The sequence below is a fragment of the Tenrec ecaudatus genome, chromosome 2 (assembly GCF_050624435.1).
Source record: "Tenrec ecaudatus isolate mTenEca1 chromosome 2, mTenEca1.hap1, whole genome shotgun sequence".
Lineage (NCBI taxonomy): Eukaryota > Metazoa > Chordata > Mammalia > Afrosoricida > Tenrecidae > Tenrec > Tenrec ecaudatus.
The window spans coordinates 199690571-199708579 of record NC_134531.1 but is presented as its reverse complement, the minus strand read 5'-3'; the positions used below and the strand labels follow the sequence as shown (position 1 = coordinate 199708579).

At 36.7% G+C, this 18009-nt stretch overlaps 1 protein-coding gene across 1 annotated transcript; it reads left to right on the top strand.

Moving 5' to 3' along the window:
* Positions 1-11967: 11967 nt before the first annotated feature.
* On the top strand, positions 11968-12942 carry LOC142441207 (olfactory receptor 2T3-like). Its single transcript, XM_075543261.1, has one exon. The coding sequence runs from the start codon at positions 11968-11970 to the stop codon at positions 12940-12942; it is 975 nt and encodes a 324-aa protein (XP_075399376.1).
* The last annotated feature ends 5067 nt before the right edge of the window (positions 12943-18009 follow it).

The window sequence follows — 18009 nt, the reverse complement described above, 5'->3', positions numbered from 1 at the left end:
AGAAGATCTTGTCTACATTGGTGGACCTATAGGTATGTAGAGCCACTGTGGAAATCAATTTGGCGAAATCTAAAACAACTGGAAATCAAGCTACCATATGACCCAGCAATTCCCCCACTGGGCATATACCCAGAAGAGGCAAGAAACAAGCCAAGGCCAGACATCTGTGCTCCAATGTTCATCGTGGCACAGTTCATAATTGCAAGGAGTTGGAAACAACCCAAATTTTCATCAATGGATAAATGGATAAAAACTGTGGTACATACATACAATAGAGTATTAAGCATCCTTACAAAGCAGCAGTGAATGTATGAAGCACATTGCCACATGGGAATAACTGGAGGAAATCATGCTAAGCAAAGTAAGCCAAGCACAAAAGGGCAACTGCAACATGAATCCACTGTGGTAAGCTTAAAAAATGGGGCAGAAAGGAAAAGCTACTATATATATATATCCATTCCTGGACTGAGGTTCAGGTATTATGGCAGGGGTCAAACCCAGTCCAGGAATACATACGGCAGTCAACTAAATAGGAGGGGGAAACAAAAAGGAAAAACATATTGGTGGGGGAGAACAGGACACCAACCCACCCAAGGGGAAGGTATTCTTTATATCTCCATAGGAGAGGGAGACAAAGACCAGGCTTCAACCCCAGGTGCCAAGGGGTGAATTCAGCATACCAGCATGGATCAGGGAGCTAATAGAGAAGTCTGTGTGGCTGGCCCCAATATGGATTATGTGGGCACAATGCCTCCCCCCACACCCACAAATCCCAGAAGAATGCACTTCAAAGAACAGCACTGAAACTACACCTTGGGGAGAGGGACAAATCAGATTAGAGCACAGAGAAGAAATGAAGATGGATGGAGAGGGAGGGGAACACATCCTGGCCCACCAAGCCCCGAGAATGATATTCCTGCTCGGAACAGACAATGCATACAGAGGACTGTAGGGCTGGCCCCACCAGGAGACACGGAATTCCTCACTGAACCATAGGACTATGGTGGACAACACTGGAGACACAGTGCTGGAATTGTGACCAATCTGACCCCATCACCCTGGGGAGAAACACAGAGATCATGCAACAGAGCAACAAGGGGAACAAAGAGATGATATCCCTGGGGAATAACAAAAATAAACTTTGGAGACAGATTGTGGCACCCCATAAGAATCGACTCAAAACACGAGTAAAAGCCAACAAAAATCAACATATAGACCTTGAACTATTTATAGGCTTTACCATTTTTGTCAGTGAGTTTCTTTTTGTTGTTGCTATTTTGTTTTGTTATTGTTTTTGTGGTTTTGACTTTGTTTGTTGTTTTGTTTTTCCATACTTTTATTGAGTGCTCTTAAAACTCTTATCTCAATCCATACATTCATCCAGTGTGTCAAGCACATTTGCACATATGCCGCAGGCTCCGGGATCCCCTTTAACAGGAAGTTTCCTCCAAGCCTTTTCCATTTTTTTATATCAATCGTCCCTTCCTACGGAAACCAAGGATAAATATCGTTTATAAAGTCAAAAAATTTAAATAAATCACAACTTTTATCCTTTACTCTTCATGTCTTTAAAGCCTCTTTCAATTGTTTAACATAAATCTGATGCTGGCTTAATTCTTGTTCCATTTCAGGCGTTCTTACTCACCTTCAGTCTCAGTGCGGCAGGTTCCCGCTGCGGCCAAAGGATTTTGCTTTCACTTTTACTTGCCGGCCTCTTTTGGCGCTTTCTTCCTCACGGTATCCCTCATATCCGGGCCCCACGTTGGATGCCAGAATGTCCCATCCCGCAGGAACTTCAACATAGACCCTGGAGGAGGGAGTGGGAATTGGGGGACAAGAGACACGAGAAATGGAGACAAGTAGCCTGATCAAGTCTCGTTTATTGAGTAAAAGGCTACAGGTTATATAGGCCAGGGAAAGGGAAACAAGCCGCAGGTGTTTCCCTGAGAACAATGACCGCAGAAAAAAACCGTTCCTGTGGAAAGTTACAGAGCTCAGGCAATAAAGATCAAGACAATGGCCGGGCTTCATGGCTCCGGACAGGCAAGGTTATGGCCGGGACTCATGGCTCCCAACAGTAGCATTGTGCATGTTCTGGTCCGATGAAATTTGTAAGGTAGAATTAAGATCATGATAGTCGGGGGAGGAAACATTAGAAAACTCGAGGAAAGTTATGTGTTTCATCCCTGCTATACTGAAAACTGACTGGCTCATATCTTCCCTGTGCCCCCTCTATGAGGGGATGTCCAAATATCTACAAATGGGCATTGGGTCTCCACTCTATGTCACCCCCACCCTTCCATTCACATTGATTATGATTTTGTTCTGGGTCTGAGATGCCTGATCCCGTAGACACTTCATGATCACACAGACTGGTGTGCTTTTTCCATGTTGGCTTTGTTGCTTGTCAGCTACATGGCTGCTCATTTATCTTCAAGACTTCAGGACTTCAGATGCTATACATTTTGTTATCTAGGCACCATCAGCTCTCTTCACTACATTTGCTTATGCACCCTTTTGTCTTCAGTGATCATGTCTGGAAGGTGAGCATCACAGAATGCTGGTTTGTTAAAATCAAGTGTTCTTGTGTATATTATACATACGTATTGACATATGTACATGCCTATATTTAGACGTCGTCTATAAATGTCCTGTGTCTCCTGGTTCTTTCCTCTATTTCCTTTTACTTTTCTCTTCTCCCACCATCATGTTCGGCCTTCATTAGGGTTTAGTAATTCCTTGCTGCTACATTGCCCTTGATTAAGCCCCACAAGGTATCCTACACCCTTCTTTCCATTGATTTTAGTTCACTTGTTGTTCCCTTGTCCCTGGGTTGTTTCCCCCCCGCCACACTTCTTTTCTCCCACCTCCCCTTCTCCCATATCCCCCCAGAACCATTGGTTCCATTCTTTTCATCTCCAAATTATCTAGATAGACATGCAGATACATTACTAAGTGTTAAAACCAGGCAACGCCAAATAAAACAACAAAGGGAGTCATAACCAACAAAACAATAACAACAATAAAATATGCAAAAACTAACAATAACAAAAAAGATGCCATTGACAAAAATGGAAAAGCCTATAAATAGTTCAAGGTTTCTTTGTTTATGACTGTTTTCCAGTTGAGTCGTATGGGGTGCCACACTCAGTATCCAAGTCTATTTTTGGTATTCCACGGGATTCCATCACCTTGCTCCCCTTGCTGTTCTGTTGCATGTCCTTAGTGTTTTTCCCTAGTGTGATGGGGTCAGATTATGCACTATTCCCACACTGTGTCTCCAGTGTTGTCCGCTGCAACACTAAGGTTTAGTGAGGGATGTTGTGTCTCGTGGTGGGGGCCGACCCTACGGTTCTCTCTGTGCTTTGGCTGCTCTGAGGCTATATATTGTCCTTGAGGCCTGGTATGCCAAAATGTCCCTTTCTCCCCCTCCATCCCTTATAGTTTCTCCTATGTGCTCTAATATTATGTGTCTTTCTCCCCAAGCAGTAGCCCCAGTGCTGTCCTCCAAAGTGCATTCTTCTGAGGAAGGAGAGGGGTGCCCACATAATTGTGGTTGGAACCACCCCCACAGACCTCCCTATTGGTTCTCTTGTACATGCTGGTATGTTGTATTCACATCTTGGTGCATCAGGTTGAAGCCTGGTCTCTCACTCCCTTTCCTATGGAAATATGAAAAATAACGTCCCCTTCAATAGGTTAGTGCCCCATTCCTCCCCTTACCCATTTTCTTTTCTTTTCTTTTTCCCTCCTATTTAGTTGGTTGGCCTCCTTTGTTGTTTTGTTTTTTTTTGCTTTGCCTGTTTTTTGTTCTTATTAATGTGTCTGCATGTTTATCTAGATAAGATAAGCGGGACAAACAATTCAGAAATAAAAAGAATGGGACCAATGGTTCTGGTGGGGATACAGGAAAGGGGGAGATGGGAGAAAGGAAGTGGGGTGGGGGGGGAAACCAACCCACTGACAAGGGAACAATAAATGAACTAAAATCAATGGAGAGTAGGGCATAGGATGCCTAATGAGGCTTATTCAAGGGCAATGTAGCAGTGAGGAATTACTAAACACTAATGAAGGCTGAACATGATGGTGGGACAAGAGGAAAGTAAAAGGAAATAGAGGAAAGAACCAGGAATCAAAGACATTTATAGTGTTTTAAATACAGGCATGTACATATGTAAATATATTTATATATACAGAGAGGAGAACAGATCAATGTACTTATATCTGTATGTTAAAAAATATAGGTTTCAGATGGACATTGGGTCTCCACTCAAGCATTCCCTCAACACAGGAACATTTTGTTCTAACAATCTAGCATTCTCTGATGTTCACCTACCCGACTTGATTTCTGAAGACAAAGCGGATGTATAAGCAAATGTGGTGAAGAAAATTGATGATTCCTGGCTATCAAAAGATATAGCATCTTGGGTCCTAAAATCTTGAAGATAAACGAGCAGCCATTTAGCTGAGAAGCAACAAAACCTGCATGGAAGAAGCATATCAGCCTGTGTGATCATGAGATATCTATGGGATCAAGTATCAGGCATCTAAGACCCAGAACAAAATCATACCCAATGTGAATGGAGGGGGTGTGTCATGGAGTGGAGACCCAAAACCCATCTGTTGACAGTTGGTCATCCCCTCACAGAGAGGTCACAGGAAAAGATGAGCCAGTCAGGTTGCAGTATAGAACCAAATAAGAAGTTCTCTAATGCTTCTTTCCCCTACTATAATGACCTCAATTCTACCTTGAAAATTTCATTAGACCAGAACATGCACACTGCTACAGATAAGAGCCCACAACACAGGGAATCCAGGATATTGAAACCCCTCAGGCCAACAATGAGAATAGAGATAACTGGAGGATAAGGAGAAGGTGGGGGATGAAGGGGGAATTGATCATAAGGAAGAACATATAATCCCTTTTCAGGGATACAAACAACAAAAAGTGGCTGAAGGGTGACAGAGATGATATAAGATATAAAAATAATAATCTATAACTTTACAAGGGTTCATGAGGGAGGGTGAAATTTAGGAACTGACATCAAGGACTCAACTAGAAAGAAAATGCTTTGCAAGTGATGATGGTGACATATGTACAAATGTGCTTGACACAATGAATGAATGTATGGATTGTGATGAGAGATGCAAGAGGCCCCAATAAAAGTATTTAATGAATGATTGGGGCGGGGAATGTATGGATGTGCTTTATACAATTGATGTATGTATATGTATGGATTGTGATAAGAGTTGTATGAGTCCCTAATAAAATGTAAAAAAAAGAAAAGGGAAAAGAAAGAAAGAAAAGAAAATGATTAGGGCAAAGAATGTACAGATGTGCTTTATACAATTGATGTATGTATATGTATGGACTGTGATAAGAGTTGTATGAGCCCCTAATAAAACATTTAAAAAAAGTATTTAATAATAAAAGAACCAGCAAGATCCTAGTTGGTCAAGTTTCAGCAGCACTTCCATTTAAGACTGACTAAAAAATAAAAGACCTAGTTATCTACTTCCAAAAAGAGCAAAGAAAAACCCTGTATATCACAGCATAACATTGTTTTGACATGATGAAAGAAAACTTCTATGTTCCAACTCATTCAAAATGTTTAGGAACCACAATAATGGACTCTAGCTTACATCAATCATGAAGATAGTCCAAGATGGGGCAACATTTTATTTTGTTGAATACATCATAATTGGATTAGTCATAATATAAGAAATTTTTGATGGTCTCTTTCATCATATATATGATGAAAATGCTACTCTAGCTCATCTGACTCTAAAAAGACCCCTATTTCCAGAATTCCCATAAAGGAAGGGTTACGCATTTGACGATATATTGTTGTATTAGTCTGGGTACTTTAGAGAAATAAATCCATAGAAACTCATGTATAAGAGAGAGTTTTATATAAAGGTTAAGTGCACATCAAGAAAACATTCCAACCCAGTGCTGCTAAAGCCCACAAGTTAAACATTAACACAACTATCTGACACCAATCCAAAAAGACCTCCTCCATCTCACAAAACAGAAGCAATGGTGCCAACTGCAGGAAGTAAGCCAAGTCAGTGAATGTGTAAACATCTCAGCGCTGGCATGGGTCTCCACATGGCTGCTTCAGCACCACAAGGCTGCAACAGGGTAGGTCCATGTGACTTCTCCTCAGGGATGTCTTGCGGGAAGTGAGCCTTGCCAACTGAAGCAGGGAACTGGCTAAGGCAGCTGCACCATGGTCCGACCATCAGAAAGCAAGAGACCTGAGAACTAGAAAGGCGAGGCTCACTGAATCACTTACCCCTCCTCCCTTCAATTAAACCCACATGTGTTTATTGGTCAGGTTGGCACAATAAACTACCTCATTGTATTTAAAATATTCATAGATATAATAAAAGTGATGCATCTAGTGATAGATTTGATTGCAACTAACAATAACAACAGTATACAGTCAATGACATTTAAAGATATTGCTTCTACAATTTATAACTGAAGAATTAAGGAACCCTGGTGGTTTAATGGCGAAGCACTCAGGGGTCAACATTTAAATTCACAGCTCACAACCACCTATTACTTTACATGAGAATTGTGTGGTAGAGGGCTCATGCAAAGATTACAGCCTGTGGGACAATTCTGCATATAGTGTCCCTGCAATTCAGGTATTAGGTATGTTTGGCTGATGAATTATTTTAAATATTGTTATTAATTACCTAGTGCAAAGCAATAAATTCACTTTAACCTCATCAGAACAAACAATTATTTCATAACTTAGCTAAAATTGTATAATAAATTCAGCAGCATGATGGACTTTTGAAAATTAGCTAAAAGAAATATTTATACAGGTCAATTAATTTGGTAAATATTTGCCATTTTTGTTCTCTCCATATCATAAAATTGTACTTTCTTTGCCAGTTTACACCAACTTTCTCATCATTTTGGCATTTTCTATCATATTTTTTACTACTCATCTGTGCATTTTTCTTTGATTGCTCATTGGTTTGTAATTCTATGAGGCTTCATGACCAAAGCATATGTTTTATCCCTGAAGTATGAGGTAAGATCTGGTGCTGTCCCTATTGTGATGTTCCGTCATAATATAAGACGCTTTTTGATGCTCTCATTCCTCATGTATATGATGAAGATGATACTCTAGCTCATCTGACTCTAAAACGACCCCTACTTCCAGAATTCCCATAAAGGAAGGGCTACACATTTGATGATTTATTGCATATAAAATACCCTTAGAAATACTAAAAGTGATACATCTAGTGATAATTCTAAAAATAAATATTAATCCTAATTTCAGTAAATCTCTAAAATATTAATTCACTTGAACAAAAACAGCAATTTACATAATATCACACATATCTACGAATACAAAACTCATGATCTTATTTATTCTGTTCATTAGAATTCTGTTGTGAATAGTTAGGTCAAATGATAGTGAGGCATAAATTATCATCCAGAGGGGATGACTTCAGACTATAAATCCTTGTAGTATCTCTCAAAGTTTAATTAGTGGTTTGGGACCCAGGGTCCCTATGGTGTTTCCACTATAAACAAGTCACAAACCCAAACTAAGAATATCCTTATTGGGAACCCTCTTATTCTATATTAGATCTCATCCTTTGGATTTAATCCTGATAGCATGGGATCACAATGAGAGTATTATTCTTATAGCTATGAGTATGCAATAATATAAAGAAAAAAACATGCCAATCCAAACTCCTGCACTTTATTAAGGGAATATTGATGTCTTTTTCTCCTTCAATTGTCAGTCTCCCCTAAATCTTTTCAATCATTTTTGCTATTTGCATTATTGATTAGTAATTGTTATCACACAAAAACACAAAACCAGAGGAAAACAAAACATCTGACAGGAGACTGGATTTCACAAAATACAAGGTATTTCAGAAATCTTTTTGTCATTGCATGTGTTTAAAGCAGTAACCAGAGTGCTTTGCCTTAGTGATGTCCAAAATTTTAACTACTGTGAGAAATAGCAATTTGGAACAAATTTTCATATGATATCAGTCAAATATATTAATTTAATTGTTTAATTAAAATGCCTCACTGATATTTATCAAAAATTAAAATTTCAGTAACATTTGTGTAGCAGTTTTCAGTCAAGATTCTAATAGAGTTTAGATATGACTCCAAACTTTGCTTATCTCCAATACCAGATGTATCTACACTCAAGGCCACATAGTTTATTGAAGTATTGAAATGTAGTTGCTTCTTCCAAAATATGTTTAAATATCCTGAAAAGGCAGCTTCATGTCAAATAAATGATGCTACAGTGATCTCTACTCTCTTTAACTCAGGATTGCAAGCCTAGACCATGATCTTCAAGGAATTCTGAGCAAAACCAGGGGATCTTTAAAATTCTATCTAGCCTGGTGAACTGATTAATTATTGCAAAATTTTCTATCTAGAAAACTTTGACTAAAATAAAAGGTTTATATTTCAGTTATTAAAAAAGCATAAGCAAGACATTCTTTTTATTAAAAAAGAAAAACTCATCTTATTTATAGTTGACAATCAATTGTTTCTTAAAACAAGGAAAAGTGATAAAATTCCAAATAATAGAGACTAGCTTAAAATATTTATGGTTAAATAAGGCAAAACTCAAAAGCCTGGTATTGAATAGAATTTAGAGCTGAAGCCAATCAAAGCTTTCAGATAAGTTGAAAATAATTTAATCAGTTGAAATATTGAGATAGGAAATTTCAGGTTAAAAATGAGGCATGAACAATAGCATATTAATGTAAACTATGAATCTTAAATTTGGGTTAATGTAATGCTGAATATTCATAATAATTAAATTTCTTGATTCAGAAAATAATAAAATTCATCCAGAGTTTCAGAAGCTTTTCAGTGTTGAGACATTAGGAGGAAAAAAAGGGCATGATTTCAACCTTGTTGACAGTCTACATTTTTCTTTGATACAAGATTATTAGATTCCAGATAAACAAAGTATACATATTAGTGCAGTGCTCATTATGGTCCAAAATCTACTCCAAAATTTCTTACATTGATAAATGCATTTTTTATTCTTTAAAATGCATTATAGTTGCACTGAATCCATCTCTGAGATAGCTCTTGTAGCATGTCCTCCTTTGTGTGTCTCAGAGAATGAAAACTTCTAAAGCTGGTGTGCACTTTGTGTATTTATTAATTAATTGAAGATACATGTGTTCAAATTTAATACTAGTGCATTTTTGATAATTTGTATTACACTAACAATATTACTTTGGCTTTTTCTTTCAACTTTTGTTGCTAAAATTTTGCAATAAATTGATATATAAACTTCACCTGTCAATTTCACATAGAAAAACACATTTTTCCTCCCCTATATTTCATGGTTTATCATGTGTTTTTGTTGTTATTGTTTTAATGTTTGGCATTGACTTGATGACAAAGAGAGTGACTGGGTGAGTGCAATAAATATACAACCTTGCTAAGTCTTCCTGACCATACTTTTTGAAATGGAAACGCAAAGTAGAAATGAAATTTTGTGAGATATTGCTGAAATATCTAGTAAATGGGGTTACACTAATTTGGTCTCTTATGCTGTTTTTAAGCACATTTTTCCACCTAGTAAGGAAAAACAAGCCAATAGAGTAAATAAGAAACATATAGTAATATTATAGTGCAGGTATATAGTAGGTTAGATGATGATATATGTTATAAAAACAAAATAAAGCAAGGTAGGAAGGTAGATATTGTGTGTACATGTTTTATTTTATAAAAATTGAAAACACTGATGAGTCAGAATGGATTAGTCTTTGCTTAAATAAAAGAATAAAGAGAAGAATATATATCTTTGTAGCTGCACAAAAATAAATAAATGAATGTTTACTTCATGACCACCTTGAATATTTGGTTGGGGTTATGGAACATCTTTCATCCAAATCTATGTGGGGATGATGAAACACCTGGTTGCTATTTTGTGAGTGTATTTTTGAAATTGTTTATGTTCTTGAATTGAAGTATAATAGTCGGGTTTGGGAACCATTATCATGAGCTTAGATACACAATTGAGAATGTAACTTTTCCATGTGAGTTTGAAATGGGCTTTGAAATATTAAAATTGGCATGAAGAAAGGTCGTGAACTGTAGATATAGTCCTACCATTTATAGCTGATATAGTTGGTAACACTATAATACACCTCAAGCTGTGATTCGATGACACAGGGTGGTGCAGATGAAGAGAATTTAAATACAGAGCAGATGAAGGCAACAAGAAGGATCAGAGTGAATTCTGGGTTCAACTTCTGGTTACGGAATCTATATGTACTGCATGATTCTGCCTTTTAATATTCAGTGCAGTTTTCACAGAGTGTACATTTCGTTAATAAGCACCCACTATGTAAATATTTGCTAATTGTTAAGATGAAAGTGCTAATAATATATAATTTCCTTATGCAAAAATGGCTTTGAATTTTAATAACTGCACCATCTAAATGTTAATTACATTCAGTTACCTTCAGTGGAAAGTTGTGATGTAGCTGAAAAGAACAAATGGAAAATCAATCAACAACAATAAAAATTATGGGTTGTAAAAATAATACATTCCAGGGAAGAGTGTGGGGAATATGAATAAGAAACCCCAAATCCCAAATGCACTGTCATGAAGTTGATTCCAGCTCATAGTAACCAAATGGTTTCCTCTAAAATATGTTATAATTCTATCTCTGGTAGCTGGGAAAATGAACTTTTAAAAAATTTTGCCTTTAAAAATTTTTATCCGTTAAATTAACAGGAGGGCATGAGACATTAAAGTGGTTACTTTGTTCATATTAATTGGTGTGAAAGCCTAATAAAAGGAAGAATAGAAACCTAGAGAGAATCAAAGAAAAAACAGCATATAAAAATGTTTCTGAAAACCAAGAGGTGCCTGGAACCACCAGTACTTAGAAGAGAGAAGAAAACATATTGTCCTGGAGACTTCAAAGACAACCTGACCACGGATCATGTTGATTTTGCCCCATGAACCCTGAGTTATTAAGATTATATTATTATTATTCACATAATAAGTGTTATTTGATTACAGCAACCCTAAGAAATTAATACAAAAATTAAAATAAATTGTTCCTCAGATCATATTTAAAATAATGCTTGCATTTTTAGACAACTGTAGTTTTTAATCTCTGTAATAGTTTGAAGAACTTTGTATTTCAGTGAGTCAAACTATTATTTGTTTTATAATATGATTTTATTATGTGACTAGGGATAAATAAACAGATAATTTCATATTGGAATTATTAAGGGGACCATTCAAAATACTGATGCTCTTTTACCCTGTCCTCTCGGAAATGAGCTGATCTTCCCATGGAGTTGAGCTCTCCTGTGTTCCTGATCATTGAATTCTATCATGTAAGGAAGAGTTGGATAAGACTGAAATATGTTAGTGATGGTAATGTATTTAGTACAGGACATCCTGGATAGAATATGCTTATGGACATTTCATTGAACTCTTACATTTGGGGAGAATTTAAGCTATGATATGAGTTCTATTAGTAATATTAGTGTGAATATGCTTGCTTTTGATTACGTACTGTATCTAAAAGTTGAATGGGCAATTTAGTGAATTGCTTAATTTAACATTCACTTTGTGTTTTGAACTCGATAAGTAATGGTTTATTTAGTCTTTTTAACCATCCTACAAGGGAAGGCTTATTAGTTCTAAATTACATTGGAATAACTAACATTTGTCCTCTCTTCATATACTTTCTAAGAGATAGCCTCCACAAGTCTGCTTGTTATTTGACCCTACACATCTGCCCTCCAATGTGCTTTCTACAGCTTAATATTCTCATTCCATAAAAGTTTATTTAAATCTTTGGGAAAATAGCTTAAAACAAAGGTGTTAATTTTAAAATGTTATGAAAATCATACATATGTGAAAAACTTAAAAAAACAATGACACTTATTTTTTCTCCCAGGTGAAAATTCTAAGCTGAGTCATGTACTCAGGGAATCAAACCTCAGAGAATCAAACTTCAAACACCTATTTCATCCTTACGGGACTCTTTGATGAAACGAAATATGCTGGCTTCCTCTACACCTTAACCTTTGTTTTTTTCTTGATGGCCCTCATTGGGAATGCCCTCCTCATCATTCTGATCCACAAAGAACCCCGTCTCCACACTCCCATGTACTTCTTCATCAGCCAGCTCTCCCTTATAGACCTCTTGTACATATGTGTAACAGTCCCTAAGATGCTCATTGACCAGATTACTGATGATAATTCCATCTCCCCTCTAGGTTGTGGAGTCCAGATGTTCTTTTACCTGACTCTTGCAGGAGCTGAGGTTTTCCTCCTGACTGCCATGTCCTATGACCGATATGCTGCCATTTGCAGACCTCTCCATTACCCACGGCTCATGAACCAGAGAGTTTGTCATCTCTTCATGTCAGGATACTGGTTCCTGGGAATGCTGGATGGTTTGTTGCTAACCCCAATGACCATGAGTTTGCCTTTTTGTCAGTTCAGGAAAATCATGAATTTTTTCTGTGAGGCCCCTGCCCTGTTGAAACTCTCCTGCTCTGACATCTCACGCTATGAGATGTTCATGTACCTGTGCTGTGTTATCATGCTCCTCGTGCCCACCATGATTATAACTAGTTCATATGCTCTCATTGTGCGCCTCATTCACAGCATCAAGTCCACTGAAGGCCGCAGAAAGGCATTTGCCACCTGCTCCTCCCACATGGTTGTAGTGCTGCTTTTTTTTGGTGCTGGCATATACACCTACATGCTTCCAAGATCCTATCATACAGGTGAGCAGGACATGATGGTTTCTGCTTTCTACACCATCATCACTCCTGTGCTCAACCCCCTCATTTACAGCCTCCGGAACAAGGATGTCACAGAGGCTTTGAGGAAATTGATGCCATCAAGGATGAGACTAAGAAAAGTTGTGAATGGGAAAACCTAGGAATGATCATCTCCAATGTTTCCTCCTTACTCCCTTGTCCTCTTATTCATTTTTCTGTTTCCTGTGCCCCAGGAAAAAGTTTTGTAAGAATGTCCCTCCCTCTCATTCATGAGTCACTTTTCTCTTACACAGTTTATGCACCCTGAGTAACCTTTCTATATAAACTGCTTTGAGATTATTTATGACACAATCACTTATATCATTCAATCCATAGCAAGTGACTTGTATCTGATCATCTACCCCAACATTAGTGAAAATTTTAGTATGAGATTTGGAGAGTCAATATCTTAACCCTAAAAGTGAATCGCTGTAAAGTGTCTTGGAAAGATATTGGCTGTTCACTACCCATGTCATTGTTCACTTGTGCCAGTCACTTCACAGAATGCTGCAGTGGTATCTTCAGTAGGTGCGTCTACACAGACTATGTTTCCAAAGGTCGAAATGCTCATTGCATAGGTAACTTAGGTTTTCCATAGCATTGGGCAATCAAAATTATCTTGGCAAATGATTGATCCACATTAATATTAAATTAAGTTAAAAAGTTAATTTAAATTCATAGATTTTAGGGCCAAACAGAATAGTACCACTATTTTCGGTTAGCCTTGAGTTAAGATGTAAAAGATTTGAGTGGAAGTGAGATTTAACAAACTTTACTCTCAGTGTTTTACTTCTAAAACTGGAAAACCCAACATAATGGTTCTGGCTATGTAACCAGATTATGTTTTCTTTAATATATATGATGCTGGAAATCTACCAGTAGCATCAAATTATTATTAAATTTATAAGTCAAATTATTAATGACTTTGATGTGCAATAAATTAAGAAACACTATATTTTCTAAGATGAATATAAAAGAAGGTGCAATCAGTCCCCAACTTATTAAGTTCCCACCACTTGTTACATAACCCTAACTTTAATTAATTACTATCAAGTAATTACTGAATTACTATCAAGGAAAATAACTCCATTTTCTCTATGATTGGTACAATCTTTATTGATTTATAGATATTTTTCTGATGCCTATGATGAATACTTTAAATTCTAAAGTGATGTCTGCATCGTGCAAAGGAAAACTATATAATTTCAAACAAACCCTCAAAAATGACAAAAGGGAAACCTTTGAAAAGCGAGAGATTTTTAGAGGGTGACAAAACATGATTCAGAAATAAGGGTGATAAAAGTATGTAAATTAAAATAACTGAAGGTCCAAAGAGTACATAATTTATGAAAGGCAATGATAGCATGTTTTTCATATTACCTCCTTAGTAATAATCTTGCTAATTAGCCTTATATATTATGTCTTCATAGCTATCATTATTTATTTCAATACCGAATGGGTTTTTTGTTTACTTGATTGTTTGTTTGTTTTTGACATTTTTATTTCCCCAGGGACACCATGATGAAAAAGCTAAAATCTCAACTTTGAAGTGGTTACACTTTAGGACTCCTAACCTAAAGTCCAGCAGTTGAAACCACCAGCTGCCCCCAGAGAGAAAGATGAGGCTTTCTAATCCCATAAAGATTTACAGTATCTCAAACCCACTGGGGTAGTTGTGCTTAGTCCTATAGCGTCACCAAGTGTCAGAATCTACTCAATGTCAGTGAGTTTGTTCTGGTTTTGTAATAACATAGAACCAGGGTTACAGTTAAAAATCAGTCCATCTTGGATTTTATTTCTGGTCTTTCTACTTAAATCTAAAGTGTTATATAACATTAATAAGTTTTCCCAACCACTTTAAGATCCCATTAACCTACTTAAGATCAGGAAAACAATATCCTACAATGCTTTGAGGATTAACAGAGTGATGATATGCACAACAGTCACAGCGGTCCATGACACCTACTACAATACGGAAATTAGCACTTTTGTTCTGTTTGTAACTCTGAATTACATGTATCCCCTACCAAGACCAACCACACAGCTAAACTCACTGCCAACACGTGGCTACCAACTCATAGTGAACCTGAAAGACAAGACAGAATGACACCTGTTACTTTTCAAGACTGTCACTCTTTTTTTTTTTCAAAACCATTTTACTTGGAGTTCATAGAGATATCCTATCAATCCATAGTTCAATCACATGAAGCAGGATTGTACAATTGCTACCGCAATCAGTTTCAAACATTCTTTCCTTCTTGAACCCCTGGACAGAGCTCCCTGTCATGGAGGTATCAAGCCTCCGCTTTGCTCCCTGTAACAGCTGGTGAGTTATGAACTTGTGGTTATCAGCAACCAGGGCTCCTCAAGACAGTCGCCTTCAAACCCTGGAAGTTATTGACTAGTCAGAGACAAATACAGGGTGAGGTACTATATTTGTTTCTCAGCAGCTTTAATGAAGATAAGTTAATGCAGTGTCTTCCTACCTTTTATATAATTTATAAACTAGCAATATAAGTATAGTTCAAGGTCTTTGAATATTACCTGAGTCCATCCTATTCTTCAAGGTGTGCTGGGAAGAGCCTGGCCTACTGGAAGGACTAGACAACTATCAATCCCCTTCGTCTCCCTCCTAAATATAGAAACTGATGACGGAGCATTTAAAAAGACATATATAATCATATTCATGTCTTTCTCATACTTTAAAAATCATCCCAACCCAAATCATATCCATTCATGCGACATCAATTCTGATTCGTAGTGGACTCCTAAGACAGGGTAGAACTGGCTAACAGGGTTGCAATGCGCTAATCACTATGGAAGCAAATCACTACATCTTTCTCCCAGAGAGTGTTTGATGGATTAAAATTGCCAATCACCTTTCAGTTAACAGCTGGGTGCTTAACTGTTGTGAAAAAAGCCTCTTTTTTGAAATCAAACCAATATCATTAAAAAACAAAACAAAACCTGTGTTATAACATGCTTAATAAATTCCTTCATTTACTTAGACTCATTAGGAATTTAAAAACATCTAAGTTGGACCAAATTTAATAGTACTTGTCAACAATAGCAACATATTCAAAAGAATAGGTTTGCATGCAAATCAAGTACCTATGGATAGAGACATATTATTGTAAGTGTTGGCAAGAATTTGAGTTTCTATTTCCTTGTGAACAAAATATTGATTTATTGTCTTGTAATTCTACATATTGCATATTAGCTCTAAAATTATTTTCATTAAAAATTCAAAATTATCCCAGCTCTGAAATATAATGTAAATTATATTTATTATTTCACCAAATTTCATTTCCCTGGATACAAAAAATGTTATATTAATTATTATAATATTTTGAAAATACTTTTTACCTTAACAGAGAAAATTAAATGGTTAATGCCTTCATTTTGTTTTTTTAGCAAAAATTTAGACTAATATTAAACCAAAAATGGCAAATTTGCATTAAAAATGTAAATAGTTTCTAGCTCCCTTCTAGATTTATACACTATACTTAATAGTGGATAAAAGATAGACATATCTATTAACTTTTTGACATGTTCAATTGATAATACTGATTATTGATTCGACTTTGAGTTTAGCTCCATGTATTTTTCACAAATAGTTGTGGGTTGAGAGAGATGTTAGCACAATTATGAACATTTTAATAAAATGTATAATAAGCAATAGAGTCACAAATGAAACTACAATGTGGGTTTAATAAAATTTTATTTACAAAACAAAAGAATATGGGTACATTTCCAAATCTCATGTCAAATTCCTTAGATTAAAGTAGCTACATTAGAAATTTTTAAATTTATAAAGACAAATGAGAAAAATAAACCCTGAATGAGACTTGAAGGACAGTGAAAGCGATAGTGGAGAATGAGTTCTGAACCGTTCAGTCACTTATTTTCTAACTTAAAAATGCTTTGTTTTATTTGCAATATTTTAAACTAGAATAATTTTATATTTTTCTAAATCAATTATAAATTTATAAATGTAAACATGTAAGACAATTGTGGTGCTGGAGAAAAGATTAAACATACCATAGGCTGCTCAAAGTAAAAACTGGTATGATTTGGAGGAAATTCAATTAGAATTCTCCTTAGGGGCAAGGATGGCAACATTTCATCTTACATACTTCAAACATATTGTCAGGAGAGACTAGTCCCGAAGAAGGACATCATTCTTAGCACAGTGGAGGGCCAGTGAAGGAGCTGAAAGCCCTTTAGGAGCAGGATTGACACACTGGGCTCAGGCACAGGAAAAATTGTGTGACAGTACAGGGTTTCATTTTGTTGTGCACAGGGTCATTCTGGGTTGTAATCGACTCTGTGATACTAACAACAACAAGTGTGTCAGAGCAGTGTCCATCTGCTCCCATAAAGATTCATAACCTTGAAAGCCCTATACGGTGTCTCTATTAGTTCAAAATAGGAGGAGCCCTCGGGGGCATGTGAGTTGCATGTTGGACTGCTAACCATAAAAGCCGCAGTTCAAAACCATGAGCTGCTCCATGAAAGAGAAGACACTTTCTACTCTTGGAAGGATTTATCGTCTCAGAAACCCACAGGAACAGTTTTTCTTGGTCTTATAGCGTCTCTGCGGGGAAACTGACCTGTTGGTAGTTTTGTTTTGTTTTCAGTCAAAATTGATTCAGTATCCATGGATAGGTAAGCAACAGTATAGAATTTGACTCTGGACCACTTCAATAAACTATTATAGAGTAAGTTAGGAAAATTGAATAAAGATATTTACATGTAAATGTATGCAAGGGTAAATCAAAAGTAGTGTGATTAGGTTTCCAGTTTATTTCAAATAAAATGTGTGTCTGATCAGAGGATGGCTGCAGACCAGTTGTCAGTAATGCACTTACCCTATGAATGCACATCTCATGTGTCAGTCACTTTGTCATACAGTGGTGGCTCATGCATTGCTGTGATACTGGAGCAATGGCACTGGTCTTTAGCAGAGCTCCCAGATGACTATGAAGAAGAAATATGCTGTCTACTTCTGAGGAGTTAGCCACTGAAAACTTTGTGGACAGGATTGAAATATTTCCAGGTACTCAAAACCTCATGAAAGCAAATAGAACACTGTTGGAGATAGCGCAAGAAGATGAACCCTTCCTGCTGGAAGGTACCCATTATATGACTGAGGAAAAGCTGCCTTCTAAAGGTAGAGTTGATCAAAA